Source organism: Juglans regia, chromosome 13, assembly GCF_001411555.2.
Source record: "Juglans regia cultivar Chandler chromosome 13, Walnut 2.0, whole genome shotgun sequence".
Lineage (NCBI taxonomy): Eukaryota > Viridiplantae > Streptophyta > Magnoliopsida > Fagales > Juglandaceae > Juglans > Juglans regia.
Genome location: NC_049913.1, coordinates 25159496 through 25181515, shown reverse-complemented (window position 1 = coordinate 25181515; position 22020 = coordinate 25159496). Strand labels below are relative to the sequence as shown.

General features: G+C 37.3%; 2 protein-coding genes across 2 annotated transcripts; one reads left to right on the top strand and one right to left on the bottom strand.

Annotated features, from left to right (window-relative positions):
* The first annotated feature begins 5559 nt into the window (after positions 1–5559).
* LOC108989031 lies at positions 5560–6724 on the top strand. The gene is made up of 3 exons (XM_018962473.1): positions 5560–5778; positions 5859–5990; positions 6374–6724. Exons 1-3 carry the CDS (start codon positions 5560–5562, stop codon positions 6722–6724), a joined length of 702 nt encoding a protein of 233 aa, XP_018818018.1.
* Positions 6725–19340: 12616 nt separating this feature from the next.
* On the bottom strand, positions 19341–21014 carry LOC108991051 (protein JINGUBANG-like). The gene has a single exon (XM_018965189.2). It carries the CDS (start codon positions 20833–20835, stop codon positions 19522–19524), a length of 1314 nt encoding a protein of 437 aa, XP_018820734.1. The 5' UTR covers positions 20836–21014; the 3' UTR covers positions 19341–19521.
* Between the last annotated feature and the right edge of the window lie 1006 nt (positions 21015–22020).

Here is a 22020-nt window from a genome sequence, read left to right as displayed (position 1 = left end):
AGAAAGGTGCCACAAGAAGTAAAGGGCTTCTTGAAATAATTCACACCGATATATGTGGACCATTCTCCACTGAATGTTTTGGTGGAGAAAAATATTTTATCACCTTTATTGATGATTTTTCACGGTTTGGATATATCTACCTACTACATGAGAAATCTCAAGCTGTTTTAGTACTTGAGGTATTTCTCATGGAGGTGGAAAGGCAGTTAGATAAAAAAGTGAAAATCATCAGGTCGGATCGAGGTGGAGAATATTATGGAAAGTATGATGAATCGGGCCGTAACCCTGGCCCATTCGCCAAACTTCTTGAACAGCGTGGTATTGTTGCACAATATACGATGCCCGAGACGCCACAGCAGAACGGTGTTGCTGAAAGGCGTAATCGAACCTTATTGGATATGGTCAGAAGTATGATAAACAATACTACCTTACCCAAATCACTATGGGGTGAAGCTATTAAGACGGCAATGTATATCTTAAACCGAGTTCCTAGTAAGTCAGTTCCAAAAACTCCTTTCGGGCTATGGACTGGTAGGACACCAAGTTTAAGGCACATGCATGTTTGGGGTTGCCCAGCTGAAGCGAGACTTTACAATCCACATGAAAGGAAATTGGATCCTAAAACTGTAAGCGGGTACTTTATTGGGTACCCAGAGAGATCCAAAGGGTATAGGTTTTACTGTCCTAATCACAGTTCGAGAATAATGGAAAGAGGGAATGCCAAATTCATTGAATTTGGTGAGATCAGTGGGAGAATTGAACCCAGAGATGTGATAATTGAGGAAGTACGGATAGATGTCCCTATACTTACATCCTCAGAAAGGATAATAGTTCCTCTAATTGATCATCATGATGATACATTGGAACATGTAAATGATTATCCATCTCAGAATGATAATATCACTGACAAACCAAGTTCGGAGTCACCAGAACAGGTTGTCTTACGCAGGTCTCAGAGAGATCGAAGACCTGCTATTTCAACAGACTATGTGGTGTATCTCCAGGAATCTGAATTTGACATTGGGACAAGTAAAGATCCACTAATATTTTCACAAGCTATACAGGGAAATGATTCTAGTAAATGGATCGATGCCATGAAAGAAGAATTGAAATCCATGGATCAAAATCAAGTCTGGGATCTCGTTGAATTGCCTGAAGGGAGTAAAAGAGTTGGGTGTAAATGGGTCTTTAAGACCAAACGAGACTCAAAAGGCAATATTGAACGATATAAGGCCAGACTTATTGTCAAGGGTTTCACTCAGAAAGAAGGCATTGATTACAAAGAGACATTTTCTCCAGTATCTAAAAAGGACTCTTTCAGGATCATTATGGCATTGGTGGCTCATTATAATTTAGAGTTACAACAGATGGATGTGAAAACGACATTTTTAAATGGAAGTTTGGATGAAGAGATCTACATGGAGCAGCCAGAAGGCTACTCAGAAAAGGGCAAAGATCACCTAGTATGTAAGCTAAAGAAATCAATATATGGGCTTAAGCAAGCTTCCCGACAATGGTACTTAAAGTTCAATGATACCATTACTGCCTTTGGATTTAAAGAAAAAATTGTTGATCGATGTATATACCTAAAGGTCAGTGGGAGTAAGTTCATAATTTTGATTCTGTATGTTGATGATATCTTGTTAGCTAGCAGTGATCTTGGCTTACTTTATGAAACCAAGGGTTTTCTTTCTAAGAACTTTGAAATAAAAGATATGGGTGAGGCATCTTTTGTAATCGGAATCGAAATTTTTCGAGATCGAAAACAAGGACTGTTGGGATTGTCTCAGAAAAGTTACATAGAAAGAGTTCTTGAGAGATTTGGCATGGAAAGTTGTTCATCACTGGATACTCCAATATCAAAAGGTGATAAGTTTAGCCTATCTCAATGTCCTAAAAATGAGTGGGAGCACAAAGAGATGGCAAAAATCCCCTATGCATCAGTCGTGGGGAGCTTGATATATGCACAGATTTGCACGAGGCCAGATATTAGTTTTGCAGTTGGCATGCTTGGGCGCAACCAAAGTAACCCAGGAATGTCTCATTGGAAAGCAACAAAGAGAGTATTGCGATATTTGCAAGGAACTAAGGATTACCAGCTTACCTTCAGAAGAACTGACATTTTGGAGGTAACTGGATACTCAGACTTTGATTTTGCTGGTTGCTCTGATAGCAGAAAATCCACTTCAGGTTATGTTTTCCTGCTGGCTGGTGGAGCGATCTCATGGAGAAGTATGAGGCAAACAATCACTGCTTCATCTACAATGGAGGCTGAGTTTGTGGCATGCTTTGAGGCCACAATACATGGTTTATGGTTGAGGAACTTTATTTCAGGGCTTGGAGTTATTGACTCTATAGCTAGGCCGCTGAGAATTTATTGTGATAATTCCTCTGCAGTATTTTTTTGCAAAAACGATAGGTATTCTAAAGGTGCCAAGCACATAGAGCTCAAATACCTAAGCGTTAAGGAGGAAGTACAGAAACAAACAGTATCCATAGAACATATTAGTACTATGCTTATGATAGCAGACCCATTAACAAAGGGTCTAGTAGCAAAGCTATTTAAGGAACATGTTGATAGAATGGGTCTTATGATATGAACATGTTAATGAGCTTGTAAATGTTTTGAATTCTATTTTGACACTTAATGATATCTATTATGGTTATTTTGTTCCTGTTTTCTTGTCTTTCCACTTTATATGTACATTAAATGATGTGGATGAATGATGACAAGATAATGTCAACAGTAGACATGAATTGGAACCCAAGGCATTATAGCATTAGCCTTAATTATCCCAATCAAAGATCATGTTAAATTAAGTTACTGATGTTGTGGTACATGGAAGGGAATTTGTTGATTATATAACAGAGGACCGCCATGACTCGCATTAGTATCTAGTTTGACATTGATATTACAGAACTCATGAAATGTAAATTAAGTTATGAAAAATTTCAGGAAATGAATTTGCACAGTATGGTTAATTTCCTGTAATAAACTCATGAACGGAAAATATCATTTATGGGCATATGGGCCAAGTGGGAGAATGTAAGAGTTCTATTTGAACTCTATGTCCCACTCACCCATATCTGATAGAGTTTTAAATAGTTGTTAGAGTTATAATGGGATTGAAACTCCTAAGAGATAAGATTAACTCTTATCTCTAATTATAGTCTTACTCAAAGATTTAGATTTCATGATGGCCAGAAATCTATAAATAGGACTGAGGGGTTAAAGGGTTCTCACCTACAACATTAGAGTGCCTCTAGCCATCTGGAGATACTAGTGAGGCCAAGTTGCTAGGGTGATCCTTCTCTCATAGCTAGATTCATTTCTTCATCAAACAGATGGAGAAAGGTACGTCTTTTACTATTATTGTTTATTATTGTGGATCATACCAAAATCAAAGATCCATTTATTAATGTTCATGTTAAAATATCTAACAGTTTCAGCTTTCCTATATCTACGCGCACACAACTAGTTGAGGGGGGGATCACCTATGAAAGAAGAAGATGATGTTGTCACTACTACTCTTGAATGATCAGTACTTTATGCATTAATGCTTATGAGCTTCTATGACAAAAATAATACATGATAGGAAACCTATAATAATAATAATGATGATGATGATAAATATATATAATAGAACTACTAATTATATTGTGTACTTGAGATGATTATATTGTTAAATATTTTAATATGAACATTACTATTTAGATCTTTAATTTTTTATGATCCACGATAATATATATATATATATATATATATATATATATAATAACAATTAAAAGATGTACCTCCTTCAATTTCAATTTGATAGAGAATCTGACCTGAATATGAGAAATGGATTACCTTAGCAACTTTACTTCTGAGTGTCTCCCTATGGTTAGAAGTACAATTATGTTGAAAGTGAGAACCCTTAATCCATCAGTGCTATTTATAAACTTCTGGGCTGGTTTGGATTCAGAGATGAGTTGAGATGGTTTTAGATGAAAGATAAAAATTAAAAAAATATTGTTAGAATATTATTTTTATTTTGAGATTTGAAAAAGTTGAATTGGGATTTAAAAAAGTTGAATTGTTTAGTATATTTTGTGTGAGAATTTGAAAAAGTTTTAATGATGAAATAAGACGAGATGAAACACTTTCTGAATCCAAATGGGGCCTCAAGGTATTTGTGTCCCCCTATGACTCATTAATTAAGTGATAATATTTGAACTAGTCTAAACCTATTAGGATATGAGTGTGTGAGATATAGAGTTTTAACAAAAAAAAGCTATTACATTCTCCCAATACGCCCATAAAATACCAATTTTCATTCATGGGTTTGTTAAAGGAAATTAACGCACATTCATTTCAGGAAAACTTTCTTAACTCAAAATACATTATATGAGTTCCTTAATATCAATGTCAAATCAACTATCAATGCGAGTCCTGTTGGTTCTCTTTTATATAACTAACAAATTTTCTTTCATGTACCACAATAACAATAACTTAATTTAACACGATCTTTAATTGAGACAATTAAGGTGAATACTGTAATGCATTGAGTTCTATATCATATCCATTTCAGACATTATCATGTCATCATTCATTCATACCATTTAATGTACACATAAAATAGAAAGACAAGACAACAGAAACAACTATAGTAGATATCTCTTAATGTCTAGTATCAAAATATTCAACATATCATTGATCTCGTTAACATGTTCACATCATGGATATAAGCATAAGACTCATCTTTTCAAAATGTTCTTTAAAGTACAATCATTAACACAATATTGATATGGATATTATTTGTTTATGTACTTTCTCCTTAACATTTAGGTATTTGAAATTTCAATATTATTTGTTTGTGATGGCCAGTTATTTCGTACGAAAATGATTATTTTTTGTCAATATAAATTTGTTCTCATCACAAATGAATAGTTATTCTTGTCATAAATAACTCATTACAAATACTCATTTTTCTTATAATATTGTTTAATTAGTTATTTATGCACCAACTAGAATACACTTATGTTATACACTCCTTACCACATGCTTGAAGTGAAATAAATGTTTGCTTGCCTCTGAATGAGAGATTATGCTAAAACAAATCAAAGTATAAGTCGTGACATGTCAATCTTTCGTTGCATGCGAGACCAACCGAGTCTTGTCAATTTTAATTTCTTTAATTCCCGTCCAATAGTACTATATGTAAGTGGTTATAATTGATAAAACAGAGGATTCGTTGCCTATTATTCCTGTTGGAATCATGGATGAAGATTTGAGAGTTTCAGTAGATTCACATCCGAAGATCAAGGCTACAGATCAATCAAATCCTTGTCAATAAACTCTAGCGTAATAGCAGCCTTGAGTTTAGCCTACAATCAAATGCTTGTCAATAATTCTAGCATGATTGTAGCCTTGAGTTTAGCCTTTCATCTTGTAATTATCTTTTTGTAAAGAGATAGAAAGTTGTATAAATATATATGATCACACACTGTTTTAAGTGTGGTGAGATTTCTCCGTCTGTTCTAATTTACCAAAATTCTTTTTGGCATTAGAGAAATACAATGTCTTCCACTTTGCTAAATGTTAGTAATTTCATTACTCTCAGGCTCAAGCCTGAAAATTACCCACTCTGGTGTGATCAAGTCCTTGCACTTGCTAAAAGCCAAGAGCTCACAGACTTTCTCACTGGAGAAGCCAACCCCCAATTGAAGTACTTCCAGCAATCGATGGAACTCATATTGCCTCCAATCCAGAATACAAAAAATGGAAATCGGCAGATCGTTTACTGAGATGATGGATCATTGGCACCTTAGCAGAAGAGGCTCTTGGTCATGTCATTGGTCTTGATACCTCAACACAGGTTTGGGTAGCTCTCAAGGAAGCCTATGCCCAGTCCTCTCAAGAACGACAATTTCAGCTCAATCAACCACGCACATATATGAAGAAAACTCATGAAGTTTCTCTCAATGACTACCTTAGAAAATTGAAGGAGGTATGTGATAGTCTTGCTACTATTGGACACACGGTTAGTGACAAAAACAAATTTTTTTCATTGCTTACAGGACTTGGTGCACGGTATGAACCTTTCACTACCTCAATGCTCAAACCACCAATGCCCTCTTACAAGTACGTAGTTCCCCTACTTCAAAGTTATGAGACTCGCCTCAACCTTCATACACCAGATTCCTCTTAGTATACTGCCTTCTATGTAGAGAAAAATGATGGAAAACCTACCAACAAGACTTTCAGGCCATCAAATCATTTTCCTCCAAAGGTCGAGGTTTTGCTCCTTTTAATAATCAAAACAAAAACTTCAAACAAGGATCCTTTTCAGCAACTTTTTCCTGTGAAAACAACCATGATCTGACATGTCAGATATCTGGCAAGAAAGGGCATCCTGCAATTCGTTGTTGGCATCTTTTTAATCACTCGGTGCAACCAGATAATTTACCTCAAGCCTTCACTGCTCTTCAACTCAATCCTGAGGTACATCATGAGGAATGGACTTCAGATACTGGTGCATCTGCACATATGACCTCTCATAAAGGTAACCTACATAATCTTCGATCTTATAATGGTCATGATCATGTTATGTTAGGCAATGGTGAATTTTTGAAAGTTACTCATATTGGTGATGCCATTATTGGTTCTGGTCCTTCTGCTATTACCTTACGAGATGTTCTTCTAGTTCTTGAATTAGAAAGAAGCTTATTATCTGTAGGATAACTTACCTCTGATTATCCAGTGACTTGTGAATTTTCTAATCAAGATTTTGTGATTGAGGACCAATTGACACAACAGGTATTGATGAGGGGAATAAAAAGGGGTAACTTATATTCAATCCATTCTCATCCAGTGGCTCTCTTCTCCACAAGGTCTCGGATTGTATCAGAAGATATCTGGCACCAAAGCCTTGGACATCCTTAGGCTGTAGCACATCATTGCAAGACAAATTTAATCAAGGCTAGTAGCAATAAAGACACCAGCATATGTGAAAGTTGTCAATTAGAAAAATTTTCTAAGTTGCCATTTATTTTGACTGAATCTAAGACTTATGCACCGTTTGAAAAAATTCATATTGATTTATGGGGTCCAGCCCCAGTTATCTCTATGCATCAGTTTCGGTTTTATGTAGCACTAGTGGATGATTTTACTATGTTTGTGTGATTAATTCCATTAAAACGCAAAGTCTGATTTCTTTGACCAATTTATTCTATTTGAGAAATTCTTCAAACGACAATTTAATGGTTCATTTAAGATAATTCAAACTGATGGGGGAGGAGAATTTGTCAACCAACGTTTTCAAAGGCATTTAAAAGATTCTGGGATTGTTCATCAGATTTCATGTCCTTACACACTCGAGCAAAATGGGATGGTCAAAAGGAGACATCGTGTGATCCGAGAATTAGGCATTACCATGCTAATTCATGCAAATGTTTCTAAACTGTTTTGGGTCAAAGCATTCACAACAACAATTTTCCTTATTAATTGTATCTCGACAGCCATACTTAAATGCAACTCACCTTTCCATTTATTATATGGAAAAAATCCAGACTACTCCTCCTTAAGAATCTTTGGTTCACGGTGCTATGCTTACTTATGTGACTCTAAAAGAAATAAATTTGATAACAAGTCTTTACCTTGTGTGTTTATGGGTTACAGTGACAGACATATAGGATATCGATGCTTCTCTCCCTCAACAAACATATTTTATATATCACGACATGTGGTATTTGATGAAGCACTTCTGCCTTACAAGAAATCCAGCAATACACTTGCATCATCCATTGAATCTCAAACCACTACTTTTCATGAATTTGATTCTTGGACCACTCTTCCTCCATATAAGCCCTCTACCAGTTTTATTCACTCAGACAACGATGAGAATCCTCCCTCTCCAAATGTGCCATTGAAAAAGTCAATCACTATGACTGAGCTTACCTGTCATGAGGATAGTGTGCCACTATCCGCATCAACTTTGAGTGAAAGTCCCAATGTCAATGATCTCTTGGTTTCACAGGCTCCCTCTATTGCTTATTCCTCCTCTAGTGAGTCATCTACTGAGCCTCGTGTTGAGCAAACCTCGAGTCTTGTTGCAGTTGATAGTGCTACATCTACTGGAACAATTTTATCAGGTCAATCTAATTTTGAAATGGCTATTCATCCCATGGTCACACGCAGTCAGGTAGGAGTTCGAAAACCAAATAAAAAATATGCTCTTTTACATGATTATGATTCTATACCAAAAGAACCACGATCTATTAAAACTGCTTTATCTCATTCTAGCTGGAGAAAAGCCATGCAAGATGAACTCGATGCCTTAAACCAAAAAAACACATGGACTCTAGTTCCTCGTACAACAACAATGAATGTTGTTGGATCTCGATGGGTGTACAAGGTAAAGCTCAAAGCTGATGGCACAGTAGAACGGCTCAAGGCAAGGCTTGTTGCTAAAGGGTATCATCAATTACCTGGAATTGATTTCAGAGAAACTTACTCACATGTTGTCAAGCCAAGTACAATTTGGCTAGTACTCTCACTTGCCACAGTTAAAGGTTGGGATATTCGAGAACTTGATGTTAAGAATCCCTTTTTACATGGCTCTCTTACTGAAGAAGTATTCATGGAGCAAACACCAGGATTCCAAAATCCTACCTCTCCAAATTTTGTTTGTCACTTAACCAAAGCCATTTATGACCTCAAACAAGCCCCAAGGGCTTGGTTTGAGAGATTTTTAGGGTGAGTTTGGTTACCAAACTCATCTCAACTCATCTCAATTCATCATTACAACTTTTTCAAATCTCAATACAAAATATAATAAACAATTCAACTTTTTCAAATCTTAAAATAACAATAATATTAAAAAATAATATTCTAACAATATTTTATCATCTCAACTCAACTCAACTCAACTCACTTCAACATCCAAACACAACCTTAGTTCTCATCTTTTACAATTTGGTTTTCAGTGTAGCTTAGCGGATCCCAGCTTGTTTGTTCACCATTTGGACCAAGGAAGGAACCTTGGCATTACTTCTTTTTGTTGATGGCATAATACTCATAAGTTCCTCTTCAACTCTGATTCAGGAATTCATCAATAACCTCCATAATGAATTTGCCATGAAAGACCTCGGATCACTACATTATATTTTAGGGATCCAAGTATCCTCAATATCAAGTGGTCTGTTTCTTCAACAAACAAGATTTGCAGTAGACATCTTGGAGCGTAGTGGCATGCATGAATGCAAACCTATCAAGCCTCCCATGTGTACTAAGACAACACCTGATCCTAATTCTCCACTGTATCCTGATCCTCATTCATATAGATCTCTAGTAGGTGCTCTTCAATACCTGACCTTGACACGGCCCATCTCTCATATAGTGTCAACTTTGTGTCTCGATTCATGCATGCACCTACTGAATACCACTTTGGTTTAGTGCGAAGGATACTACGTTATGTCAAAGGTACTGTCAAGCTTGGTCTGCACATTCAAGCTTCTAGTTCTCTAGATCTCTATGGGTTCTCGAATGTTGATTGGGCTGGATGCCACCTTACACGAAGATCAACGACTGGTTATTGCACTTACTTAGGGAGTAATATTATTTCATGGTGTGCAAAAAAATAACCAATAGTTTCTCGATCCAGTTCTGAAACTAAATATCGCGCACTTGCTCAAGCTACTGCTGAAATAACTTGGCTAACATTCATTCTACGTGACCTTCATGTCCCTTTGCCTCAAGCTCTTACATGATTCTGTGATAACATGAGCTCTCTATTCATGATAGTAAATCCAGTTTTTCATACGCGGAGTAAGCATATTGAAGTTGATTATCACTACATCTAAGAACGTGTCTCTCTTGGTTTGCTTGTTACAAAACATGTATTCACTCAATTTCAGATTGCAGATATCTTCACAAAGCCACAATTGCGACCTGCCTTAGAATCTTATGATAAAATAGAGGATTCGTTGCCTATTATTCCTGCTAGAATCATGGATGAAGATTTGAGAGTTTCAGTAGATACACATCCGAAGACCAAGGCTACAGATCAATCAAATCCTTGTCCATAAACTCTAGCGTAATAGCAGCCTTGAGTTTAGCCTGCAATCAAATCCTTGTCAATAATTCTAGCATGATAGCATCCATGAGTTTAGCCATGAGTTTATCCTTTTGTAAAGTGATAGAAAATTGTATAAATATATATGATCACACACTGTTTTGAGTGTAGTGGGATTTCTCCGTCTGATCTAATTTACCAAAATTCTTTTATAACTTAATTATGATCAATATATGTTGTAATGAATCAAGGGTTAATTACTTATCACTTTGATACTTTTAATATGGAAATCATTGCATGGCAAATTGATATATATTATATATAGTAGGGCATTGTCAATTAGGCACCCTAGCGTGATCAGTGCTTGATGAAGATTTCTCCAATAATTAAATACAATTACAAGCATTGAAAAATCCATTCATTACACATTGCGTACGTACGTGGAAGCTCATGAGATGCACAACTTTGACTTTAAGGAAAACTTATTTGGTAGGAATCTTTTGATTGAATAGTACTTTGGCTTTATTAATCTTCGATTGTCGAGTAATAGATCTGGCGCGCGAGCCTAAGATCGATGCTGCATACTGAATTGATCGTGATCATGGTAGAAGGGTTTTTTATTAATTAGATGCCGAATCTATTGCTAATCTTAGTTAAACAAAACAAGCTAGCTATAATATATTGATCGATGGTCCTATATATATATATATATTAGATGCAGTGATTATATATATATATATATATATATATATATATATATATACACACACACACACACACATATATATTCTATTTCTTGATCGATCGAGTACGTGAACGTTGCGAATTTTGAAGCTTGAACATGGACTAACCCCAATGAACCTATAAAATTATTAAAAGCAATATCATGTGATTCATGTCATGCATGCATGCAATTTGTTATATTTTATCATTAGTTTTCTTTAATTTTCCTTCATATCAATGAATTAGTGTTTTGCATGCTAAAACAGAATAGCTCAGACCAGCTAGCAACTTGGACGTATATATAATTGCAATAATGTTTAATTTGACTTTAAGATATATCGATCGCAACTAGATCTATAAATATATAAACGACTGTAGGAGGATCAATTAATATATATTGTCGTACGTGGAATTGATAATCACGATGGAAACCAAAGAAATATAATATTGTATAATGAGTGCTAAAACAGCCACATACATATATATTTTCTACGTCTTTACAATGAGGCAGAGCCTCTGTTTTATACAAGAAGTCTACAAGGAATATTCTGTATAACAGAATTGGCAGGTGTGTGCACTGAGGCACGTACATGGTCAGTGCACAGAGGCACATAAAAAGGTAGCACTACAACGGATGATTTGCTGCAGAGGTAAATATTCTGGGTGGTGCTCGTGAGTCCTCGTGGGTTTGCTCTGCTGTGGAAACATCTTCATTACGTTGCTCTGTATTGTGTTTTGCATGAGCTGCATGCAGTACGTGAACAGACCCCCTCAAGTCAAGCGGCAGAGATCTTAAGCGTAGACTTGAACACAACAATAGAAAACGGGCAGTTGACAAAGGTTTGGTGAGAGCATCGGCTAGTTGGTCCTTGCCCGAGATAAAAGATACAGTAAGGGACTTGTTGAGGACTCTATCCTGAACAAAATGGAAGTCTATTTCGACATGCTTGGTTCGGGCATGGAACACCGGATTGGAAGACAAGTAGGTAGCCCCTAGATTATCACAATAAAGCACTGGTGCAGCGGTAAGATTTATTCCAAGGTCCCTACATAAGTGTTGTACCCAAATGATTTCTGCAGTGGCATTTGCCACTGCCTTGAACTCGGCTTCTGTCGATGAGCGTGCAACCGTAGGTTGCTTCTTAGATGACCATGAGATGAGGTTCAAACCAGAGTATATGAGATAGGCGCTTGTGGATCGTCTGTCATCGGGGCATCCTGCCCAATCGGCATCAGTGTATGCCGTAAGATTCATAGTGGATGACTTAGAGAATAGGAGACCAAGCTGAGGAGTGTGTCTGAGATATCTCAAGATCCTTTTAACGGCTTGCCAGTGTGGTATTCTCGGTGCATGCATGTATTGACATACCTTACTCACTGCAAAGGCTAAGTTCGGGCGTGTGAACGAGAGGTACTGCAAAGATCCTACTGTACTGCGATACAAAGATGGATCTTCAAATAAGTTGCCACTGTGAAGACTTAATTTCTCGGTTGTGGCCATTGGTGTTTTAACTGGTTTTGCCGAAGACATGTTTGTGTGCTGTAACAAATCTGCAATATACTTCTTCTGGGTGAGCATGAGACCTTCACTGGTGTGAGTTGCTTCAATGCCAAGGAAAAAGTGTAAAGTGCCGAGATCAGTGATGGGAAATTCAGCTCGTAGGGAACAAACAAGTTCTTGAATGAGCATCATTTTGGACCCTGTAATGAGTAGATCATCTACATACACAAGCACATAAAGTGTGTTTTCTCCAGAAATTCTAGTGAAAAGAGATGTATCAGCAGTTGAAATTTTGAAACCAAGGTCAAGTAGTTTTTGACTAAGCCGAGAGTACCAAGCTCTTGGAGATTGTTTCAAGCCATAGATGGCTTTTTGGAGCTTGCAAACATGGTTTGGAAATTGAGGGTGTGCAAAACCAAGGGGCTGAGCCATGAAAACAGTTTCCGAGAGTGGTCCGTGAAGAAAAGCATTTTGTACATCATATTGATGCATGGGCCATCCATTTGTGACTGCAAGTGAGAGAACCAAACGAATTGTTGTTGTCTTGACCACGGGGCTGCAGGTTTCTTCATAGTCCACTCCCGATTGCTGCAAGAACCCCTTTGCCACGAGTCGAGCTTTTCGACGCTCAATTGTGCCATCTGCTAGATGTTTAGTTCTAAAAACCCACTTACAAGAAACAATGTTAGAAGCCTGAGATGCAGGATCAAGGGTCCATGTGGAGTTAGAAAGCAAGGCATTAAATTCTTTGGTCATGGCAGACCTCCATTTTGAGTGCTTTTGCGCAGTAGAGAAGTACGATGGATTTTCCGGAACTGTAGTGACTACGTGAGCTTGTTTTTGGACTTGCGGTGGTGGCCAACTTACAGTTCCATCTGTAAAGAGAAGTGGGCGAGCAGTGCCTGTTTGTGAGCGAGTAATAACTGATCGTGCATGCTGCAATGCAACTGGTGCATTTTGATTAGAAATAACAGAGGTAGAGGGAGAAGGTGAGATGGGGATTGGGCCTAAAATGGAAGGGGAAGAAATGGACTAACCCAAGGGAGAGTTGAGAATAGAAAAAGGCAGATGAGTAGGTTCGGATTGGGTATTGGACTGAGGTAGATGAGCAAAGGGAAAATGAATTTCATTGTATCGGACGTCTTTGGAAATGTAAATACGTTGTGTGGATATGTGGTAGCAAATGGAACCTTGATGAGCTGGGCTTAAACCGAAGTAAACACATTAAACGGCCCTATAATCAAACTTGTGTTGATTGAAGGGTCGTGTGAGCGGCCCGCAGGCCGAACCAAAAACTCGTAGAAAATGAAGTTTGGGTTCAGTTTTGTGTAACTTACAAAAGGGAGATGTATTTGCAAGAGAAGTTGATGGGAGAATGTTTATGAGTCTCACGGCATGCTGGAAAGCATAAGGCCAGAATTGTAAAGGCACAGATGCATGTGCAAGAAGGGCTAAGCCAGAGTCTACGATATGTCGATGCTTCCTTTCCACTATGCCATTTTGAGTGTGGGCATGTGGACAAGTTACTCGATGCTTAATACCAGAAGTGGCTAGAGTTTGAGTGAAGGATCTAAACTCACCACCCCAGTCCGTTTGCAATTGTTTAATTTTGGTGTTGTATTGTAATTCAACGTGAGCTTTAAATTTAATGAATGTGGGTAAAGCTTGAGATTTATTTTGCAATGGAAACAACCATGTATATCTGGAAAAATCATCAACAAATGAGATATAAAACTTGAAACCTTCATTAGATATGTGAGGGGAAGGACCCCAAAGATCACTAAAAATAAGTTCAAATGGTTCTGAAGAACGATTTAAACGCATAGGAGCAGGTGCACGATGGTGTTTAGCCATTGCACAAGCATTACAGAAATGAGATAAAGACAATGGATCAAAAGGAATGCCATGTTGACGAAGAATTAATTGAACAAGCTTAATGGAGGGGTGACCAAGTCTTGAATGCCATAAAGAAACGGATGGAGAGTCGGTGGAAACTGTGCTGGTTAAGGCTTGAGGAGGCGAGTGTGAGAACGTGTACAGACCATTAGTGGTCTTCCCTTGAAGAAGAGTGTTCCCCGTGGCGCAATCCTTAACAAAAAAAGAGTCAGAGTGAAATTGAAAATAAACATGATTATCGAGACAAAACTGTCTAACTGAGATCAGATTCTTTTTAAAAGAAGGAACACACAGAAGTTTATTCAAGAGAAAGGTTGAAGATGGAGAAGAGAAAGTAGCAGAACCCGAATGAGAGATGGTGACTGGAGATCCATCTCCAACATGAAGTTGTTCATCGCCAATATGCTCTGCAACATGAAGATTCAGATTACCCAGCTCACTTGTAACATGATTTGTTGCTGCCGTGTCAGGATACCAGGCATTGTCTGTTTGGTAGTTTGAAGAGCTGTAATGGGCGGAAGGTGGAGCAGCCGATGTGTAGGCTTGGTTGAACCGATAGAGACAGTTGAGTGCAATATGACCAAGTCGGTTACACACTTGGCAAGCAAATGGGACGAGTGTCAGTGAGTGTAGAAGATGGAGCAGATTGAGTGTTACCTGAGTAGCCATTTGAGGTGCGACCCCCTCGATTTCGGCCTCCACGGCCTCTGTTAAAATTTTGACGACCAAGACCACGACCGCGTGCATATGAAAGAGCAGGAGAAGACCTGGCTGAGAAATTAGCAGAAGTTTCCTGAGGAGAGAAAAGAGAAATATTTGCAGCATGATGCTGCATACGTGCCTCATGAGCCAAGAGGTGACCAAATAATTCATCTGTGGAGATAGGATCTATTTTGGTAGTGACAGAGGACACGAGGGGATCATAATCTGGGCCAAGACCAGCAAGTAAGTAGGGAACAAATTCATTTGAAGGTAAGGGACGACCAGCGGCAGCCATGGTGTCAGCGAGGGTCTTTGCTTTCCGAAAGTAAATGGATATTGGGTCTGAGCCCTTTTTAAGAGATGCTAGTTGAAACTGGGTTTGAATGAAACGAGCTTGGGAGGCAGATGCATATGTAGACTCAAGTGAGAGCCATACATCTCGGGCACAAGTGCTGCCAACAACTTGAGCAATGATAGGCTCAGAGAGGGAGGAGATCAAAGCAGACATGACCTGTTGGTCATGTTGAAGCCAGAGATCGTAAGCTTCATTAAGGGAACCATCGGCAAGTTTGGCTGGGGGTGCTGGATGAGTGCCATCAACAAACTTAAATAGCTTTTGACCTCGTAGGTAGGGAACGATTTGAACTTTCCAAAGGAGGTAGTTTTCTGGGGTAAGTTTTACAGAGATGATATGAGCTAGACTTGGCAAGGAAAGGGACGTGGTTGATGAGTTAGAACTGGATGAAGAAGATTTTGAGGATTTGGTCATGGTGGACGATTAGTCCGAAAAACGCTCTGATACCATGCTAAAACAGCCACATACATATATATTTTCTACGTCTTTACAATGAGCCAGAGCCTCTGTTTTATACAAGAAGTCTACAAGGAATATTCTGTATAATAGAATTGGCAGGTGTGTGCACTGAGGCACGTACATGGTCAGTGCACAGAGGCACGTAAAAAGGTAGCACTACAATGGATGATTTGCTGCAGAGGTAAATATTCTGGGTGGTGCTCGTGAGTCCTCGTGGGTTTGCTCTGTTGAGAAATTAAACAACAAATAGAAGCGGAATTACGACAATATGGTGACACTCCCGTGAGGGTATTTGTCCCACAAGTTGGTGATGAACAAAGGGAATTGAGTGCATTTGTTTGTGTACCAATGACCCCTATTTATAGGCCATCATGCACCGGTTGGTAAATGGCACATCCATTGGTTAGTCAATGGTAACCCAAAGGTCACAACTTTAAGGAGTGACACATCCTATTGCCAAAGGGTACAACTATTGGTAAACCAATGGTAACCCAAAAGCCACATCCTTAAGAAGTGACACAACCTTTTGACTAAATCAAAAGGTTGTGTCTCTTGACACTTCCTTTAACATCACCCCTCATGGGAACCATCACCATGTTAGAGAATGTCATTCTAAGGGGTACACCGTTTGGTGATCACACCCCTTAGAATAACATGCTCTACTGTGAAAACATCTTCATTACGTTGCTCTGTATTGTGTTTTGCATGAGCTGCATGCAGTACGTGAACAATGAGGTACGTTATTATAAGCGAGTATGATCTGATATATGCATGGTCACTGGCCTTTTATTCTTTGTTTCTTTTCTGTAAATCTAGATATTTCGTGTGTATATATTTAAAATGCTTTCTTCCTCCACTACTAGAGCTAGCTAGCTAGGCATTTGAGTTACAGAAGGAATATGCATGCATGTTTCCTAATTGGATTTTCTAATCATATTCGATCTGCACCCTAGAAATTAAACGACGTCATGACAGTCTTTCGATCACTAAATTTCTCGCTCGATCGAGCTGTTAAGAAACAGTGTGGAAATAATAATGATTTTCCAGCGTGTGGGGTCATGGATTTGAAGATCAAGATGAGAGCCATGCGTCAGATTCTTGCGCAGATGTTGGCCACAGATATTGTATTTTCTTTAAAAAAAAATACAGCAATTATTGTGATCTTCCGATATGGAATCAACGACCCCAGCTATCTATTACCAGCGACTAGTCTGCATGCCTTCCTTTCCTTCAAGCCCCCAACTTGCATACACTATGCATGGGCACGCGACCTAATTTATATCGGAAAAATGATATATATTATTATCGTAATTCAAAACAACAAATGGTGGATGATCACTATTTACTATTCGCTTTTTCTGGGGAAAGAAAAGTTTGAAAACAGCCAAACCCATCTCTCTGTTTTTGATCATTTTCAATTCATTAGGTTTTATATTAATTTCCGGATATCGAAGAAACCAAGATCGATCATATAACAGGCCGACAGCTTGCATGTGTAGCATTTGGCGAGCGAGCATGTATGCATGCTAAAACGTACGATTAATGTGCCGTCTTCGATCAATACTTATAATAAATTAATATTTTATGTGATTAAATCAAGACCGAAGCGACATAAGGAGAAGCTTCCTTAATAATGTTCAAAAGTGCTTATCAGCTAATGTGTGTGTATATATATATATATATATATAATAGATAGATACCTTGTAAATGTGTATATATATATATATATATATATAGAATGATGTCATAACCTCTACATGAGTACGACTTTCTGCGTTTAAAAACAGTTTACAGGTAAAATCATACATGAATTTATTGTACGTGCATGCATGCAGCTTGGTGTATATTTATATTTTGTTTGAAAGATGAGTTGATCTTATATCATTTCAGTTTGAGAAATTCTATTTACAGTCCTGAAGTGGGGACTACATGTGCAGGCACATGCTTAAATGAGAGAAAACATTATTTTAGGAGGGATAATTTTGTAATTTTATAAAATTTTAAAGTTAAAATAGCCTAGGCCTGCACATGCAGTCCCCAAGTGGGGACTGTACCTAGCATTGCTCTTTCAGTTTATCTAATCATAATTACATATTTTATAAATTTTTAAATAAAATATATTAATAATTTGTTTTTTTTTTTAAATTTAAAATAAAAATAATATTTTAATAATATTTTATTTAACATATCTCAACTGACTTTCCAAACGAATTATCATAATTCTGTTCGTCTTATATATATTTGTAATAATATGGTTACAACCGGCCAGCCGGATTAGGAAAGTAGTACTGGTATATAGAGTTTAGAATTTGTATTTGACGTTCTTAAATGAATATCGATATCCAGTCAACGGCTAATTAATAGAAATATTATTTATGATGTACGTACTACTTGCTATAATATTCGTGAATAAAAATCGGTAAGACTAATTAAGATCCGATCGAGTCCATTTTGTTTCTGTTAGGAGTAAATTAAATACAAAATATTCAAAATTTTGTATATTTTTTTTTTAAATAAGATTAATTATTAAAAAATAATTTATGTGAATCTTAAACTTTCTTTTTAAAAGAGTATAGTACTACATGTACTTACAGTTTTATTTATAAAATTTATTTTGTACCTTAGTTTTCTTTTAAAATTAAAATTAAAATTTTAAATATCTTAATTCTCAACATATATATCAATAACTGACATGTGAAAAAATAAATTTTTTATAAGTTTTTATTTAATATTTTTCTTAAAAAATAATAAATAAGCATTATTTATTTATTTTTATTTTTTAAAAAAGAGGGAGGAAGGGAAGGTCAGAACGATCCCCTATCTTTTGATTAACAAGTGCCAGTATGCAAAGCCGTTCAAGATCACTTTGATTAACACGTTTTATTAATATATAAACTGTTTAATTTGAATCTATCACCTCGAACAAAAAAAGAGAATGACAATTCCAACTTTGCCATGTATGGTAAATGTGCGCTACTTTAACATCTCTCTCGTACAGTAACTCTGGTTAATTTCGCATTAACAAGACAGATCGACTAATTTATTAATCTGTCTTGTTAATTTCGAATTAATGATTTTACTTTTGACCTAATTTTATGCATGCTGCGAATTTGATTAAAGAGGTCTTAAATATCCAATGTGAACTGAGGCGGTACTGCTCAAGATTCCCACTTACGTTAGATCGTTAATTTCACATGACATTACTGCAACGTACGTACAAGCTTCGATAGTCTATAGACTGCACCCCTTTGTCTTTGTTAAAAAATTAAAACAATCAGCTAGTCAATTACTTCGGAAAAAGAAAACAAGAGTGAAACGAATACGGAATCATCAAATTTCAAAAGAAAAAAAAGTTATTTATCCTCTCATTTTAATATTTTATGTATTTTAATTTTTTTTATTTAATAATTAAGAAGTGATTATTAATATATTAATTTTTTTTTTTATATTTTTAAAAAATATTTTAAAATAAAAAAATATATGTTAAAAAATAAAGATAACATTTTGACCTAAGAACAGGCTACTCTGAATGGTAGAGTAATACCGATAATTTCAAAAATTGAATACGGAAATAAAAATAGCCTTAGGAGACCCAACCATACCAAAATCATTTCACATTGATCCAACTATATATATATATATATGAATTCAATTATTAATTATGCCATTTTATAAATTGCTGCATAAACACATTACTTACAATATAATTAATTATTATAAAAAAAAATCAAAATCAAAATGAAATATGTAGCAGGAGACTTTTACATATCCGTGGACAATGGATATTGGATACAAATCAAATCACTCTTTAATTTCTTCCTCCTAAAATCTCATGATATTGGACTGCTAACATGATTTGAAACCGAGATCTGCCACGCTTTAATCTCCCCATCAAGACTGCCACCGAACACAGATACGACACCGTTTGACTCCCCTTCTTCTGAAACCGCCACCAGAGACTTCACTGCCTTCTCAAGTCCCTCCAAAACAGCCAAACAACAATACCTCCCATCAATCCCGCGTTGCCACATCCTGACCGTACGATCAGCAGACCCACTGAACAACGTATCAGAGACGTTGATCAGGCACAGTATTGCCTTTCCATGCCCTCTCAACGCCCCCGTCACCACCATGTGGTTCGCGCTATCCTCTCTATCCCACACCAATATCGAACGGTCGCACGCACCCGAAAACAGCACCGATCCGTCGCCGTTTAAGGCCAACGCATTCACCGCCGATTTGTGCTTCTCCAGCGTCGCTATCAATGCGTGCCGCTTCTCTCCAAATGGTTTGGCCCAAACCCGGATCCGCCTGTCAGCTGATCCCGTGTAAACGGTTCCGTCAACGGAAACTGCCACGGCGTTTACGGCGTCTTCGTGAGCTTTAACGGACTCTACGCAACGGAGATCAGAAGCCCGCCAAATCTTCAAGCTCTTGTCCCACGAGACCGAATAGATCAAACCATTGTTAACGGCGAGGCCCGTGACGGCGTCGGCGTGCTCGATCCAGAGCCGTTTCTTGTGACGACGAACGGTGACGTAGTTCTTAGGAAGTACGGAACGTCTTAAGCGATCATTAAAGGTGGGGAGAGTAGCTAACAGTTTGTGTGATTTGGTGGACGGCACCTGCCAGACTCGGATCTTACAGTCCTGGTGAGTAGTGAAGACTTTGCCATCGCAGAAGGTAACGGCCTTGACGGAACCGGAGGAGGGATCCTGACCATTGAATGCATCGAGGTGCGCGGAGGTGGTTCTGTCGTAGACGTTGATTTCGTGGGAGGAGCAGGCATAGAGGAGATTACCATGGACGGCGAGGCAGGTAATAGGGAGGGATGGACTGGGTTTAATGGAGGCGACGGAAAGGTAAGAGACGGAGGTGCTTAGGCTTTCAGGGGAGATTTTCTGGAGGGAAGGGACAGAGGGAAGGGTTTGGAGGGAGAGATGACTTTGGAGAGTGCTGGTGGAGGTGCTAGAGTTTGATGATGAAGCGGCGCTACTAGGAATCTCGGAGGAGAAGGAGCTCGTATCGGATGCTAAGAGATTTGGGGATGGTCTTCGGTTTTTGGGGAAAGGGATGGTGGAGTCGTCTGCGGTGGTGATACAGGTGGAGGAGGAACAGGTTGATAGCCATGGTCGGAGCTTCATGCCTTCTGGGCTCACAGAGAGGGAGAAAGCAAGCTAAAAGGAAACTTGCGTAAGGGTATATATAGGCGGAAGGGTGCAAACGTCGGTGAATGAAGAGGAGGTAGACGATATATCCGACCGAGGTATAGTGAAGGGGCCAAATGAGGATATACATGTGTCGGCTCCTGTCGTTCAAGTTGCTGGCAAGGCGGGGGCCTGCAAAAGAAAGTAATACATTTATTTTTAAATTTTCAGACAATATGTGAATCTTCAAAATCTTGTCAAGCATCTAATAATCTCGACTTAGATCATTCAAATTTAGAAAATAAAAGTTGTAAGAATATTTATACAATTTTTTCTTATACAATTAATATGTTAAGGGTACCGCGTAGTTATAATAATTACTAATTAGTGGTGGATCTTAATTTGACGTAAATTTAATTGTTTTTTTTTTTATTTTTTATTTTTTATAAATTTCACATCATTTACTACTATAACCATCTTATCATTACAATTTTCTTAAATTTTTGTACAAAATATAATAAAGAATTTAATTTTTTCAAATTTTAAAATAATAATAAATTAAAAATTAATATTCTAACAATATTTTTTTTAACTTTTAACTTTTATCTCATGAATTCATCTCGTTTCAACTCAACTCAAATCACTATTCAAATGACACATTAACCATAGAAAAACTGAAAATTAATGTAGGTGATATTCAAGTCAATAGCGTATATTAATATGCAAATAAATATGCTTATAACTGTTTTAATAGAGATCTCTTTTGTAACTGTTTTAAATGTTAAGCAGCTCGGCACTAGAATCTTAATTGCCACGAGGAGTTTCATCATGATCTCTACGTGGGAACCAAGTTTGGAACCTTCGACGACCATGCAACAAATGGATTTAAGAATTTTAATAACCTGAAAATTGAATAGTTTCGATGAGCTGCTAGAAACCACAGTTTTAAGATAAAATTAGATTTAAGAAATTAAATAAAAAGTCACTCGTAGGAAGTGAAAGAGACGCGGATAATAAAGGTGAAAAAAGGATGGAATTAGTTAACAAGAAGTGCAAGATCAGATTGCTAATGAAGTGATGATAATAGATCATAGAATTAGAAGGGAATTAAGTACAAAAGATAGGATATTGTGCAATAAAGTGATACTAAAAGTATAAATGTGTTTGTATTATAATTGGGGA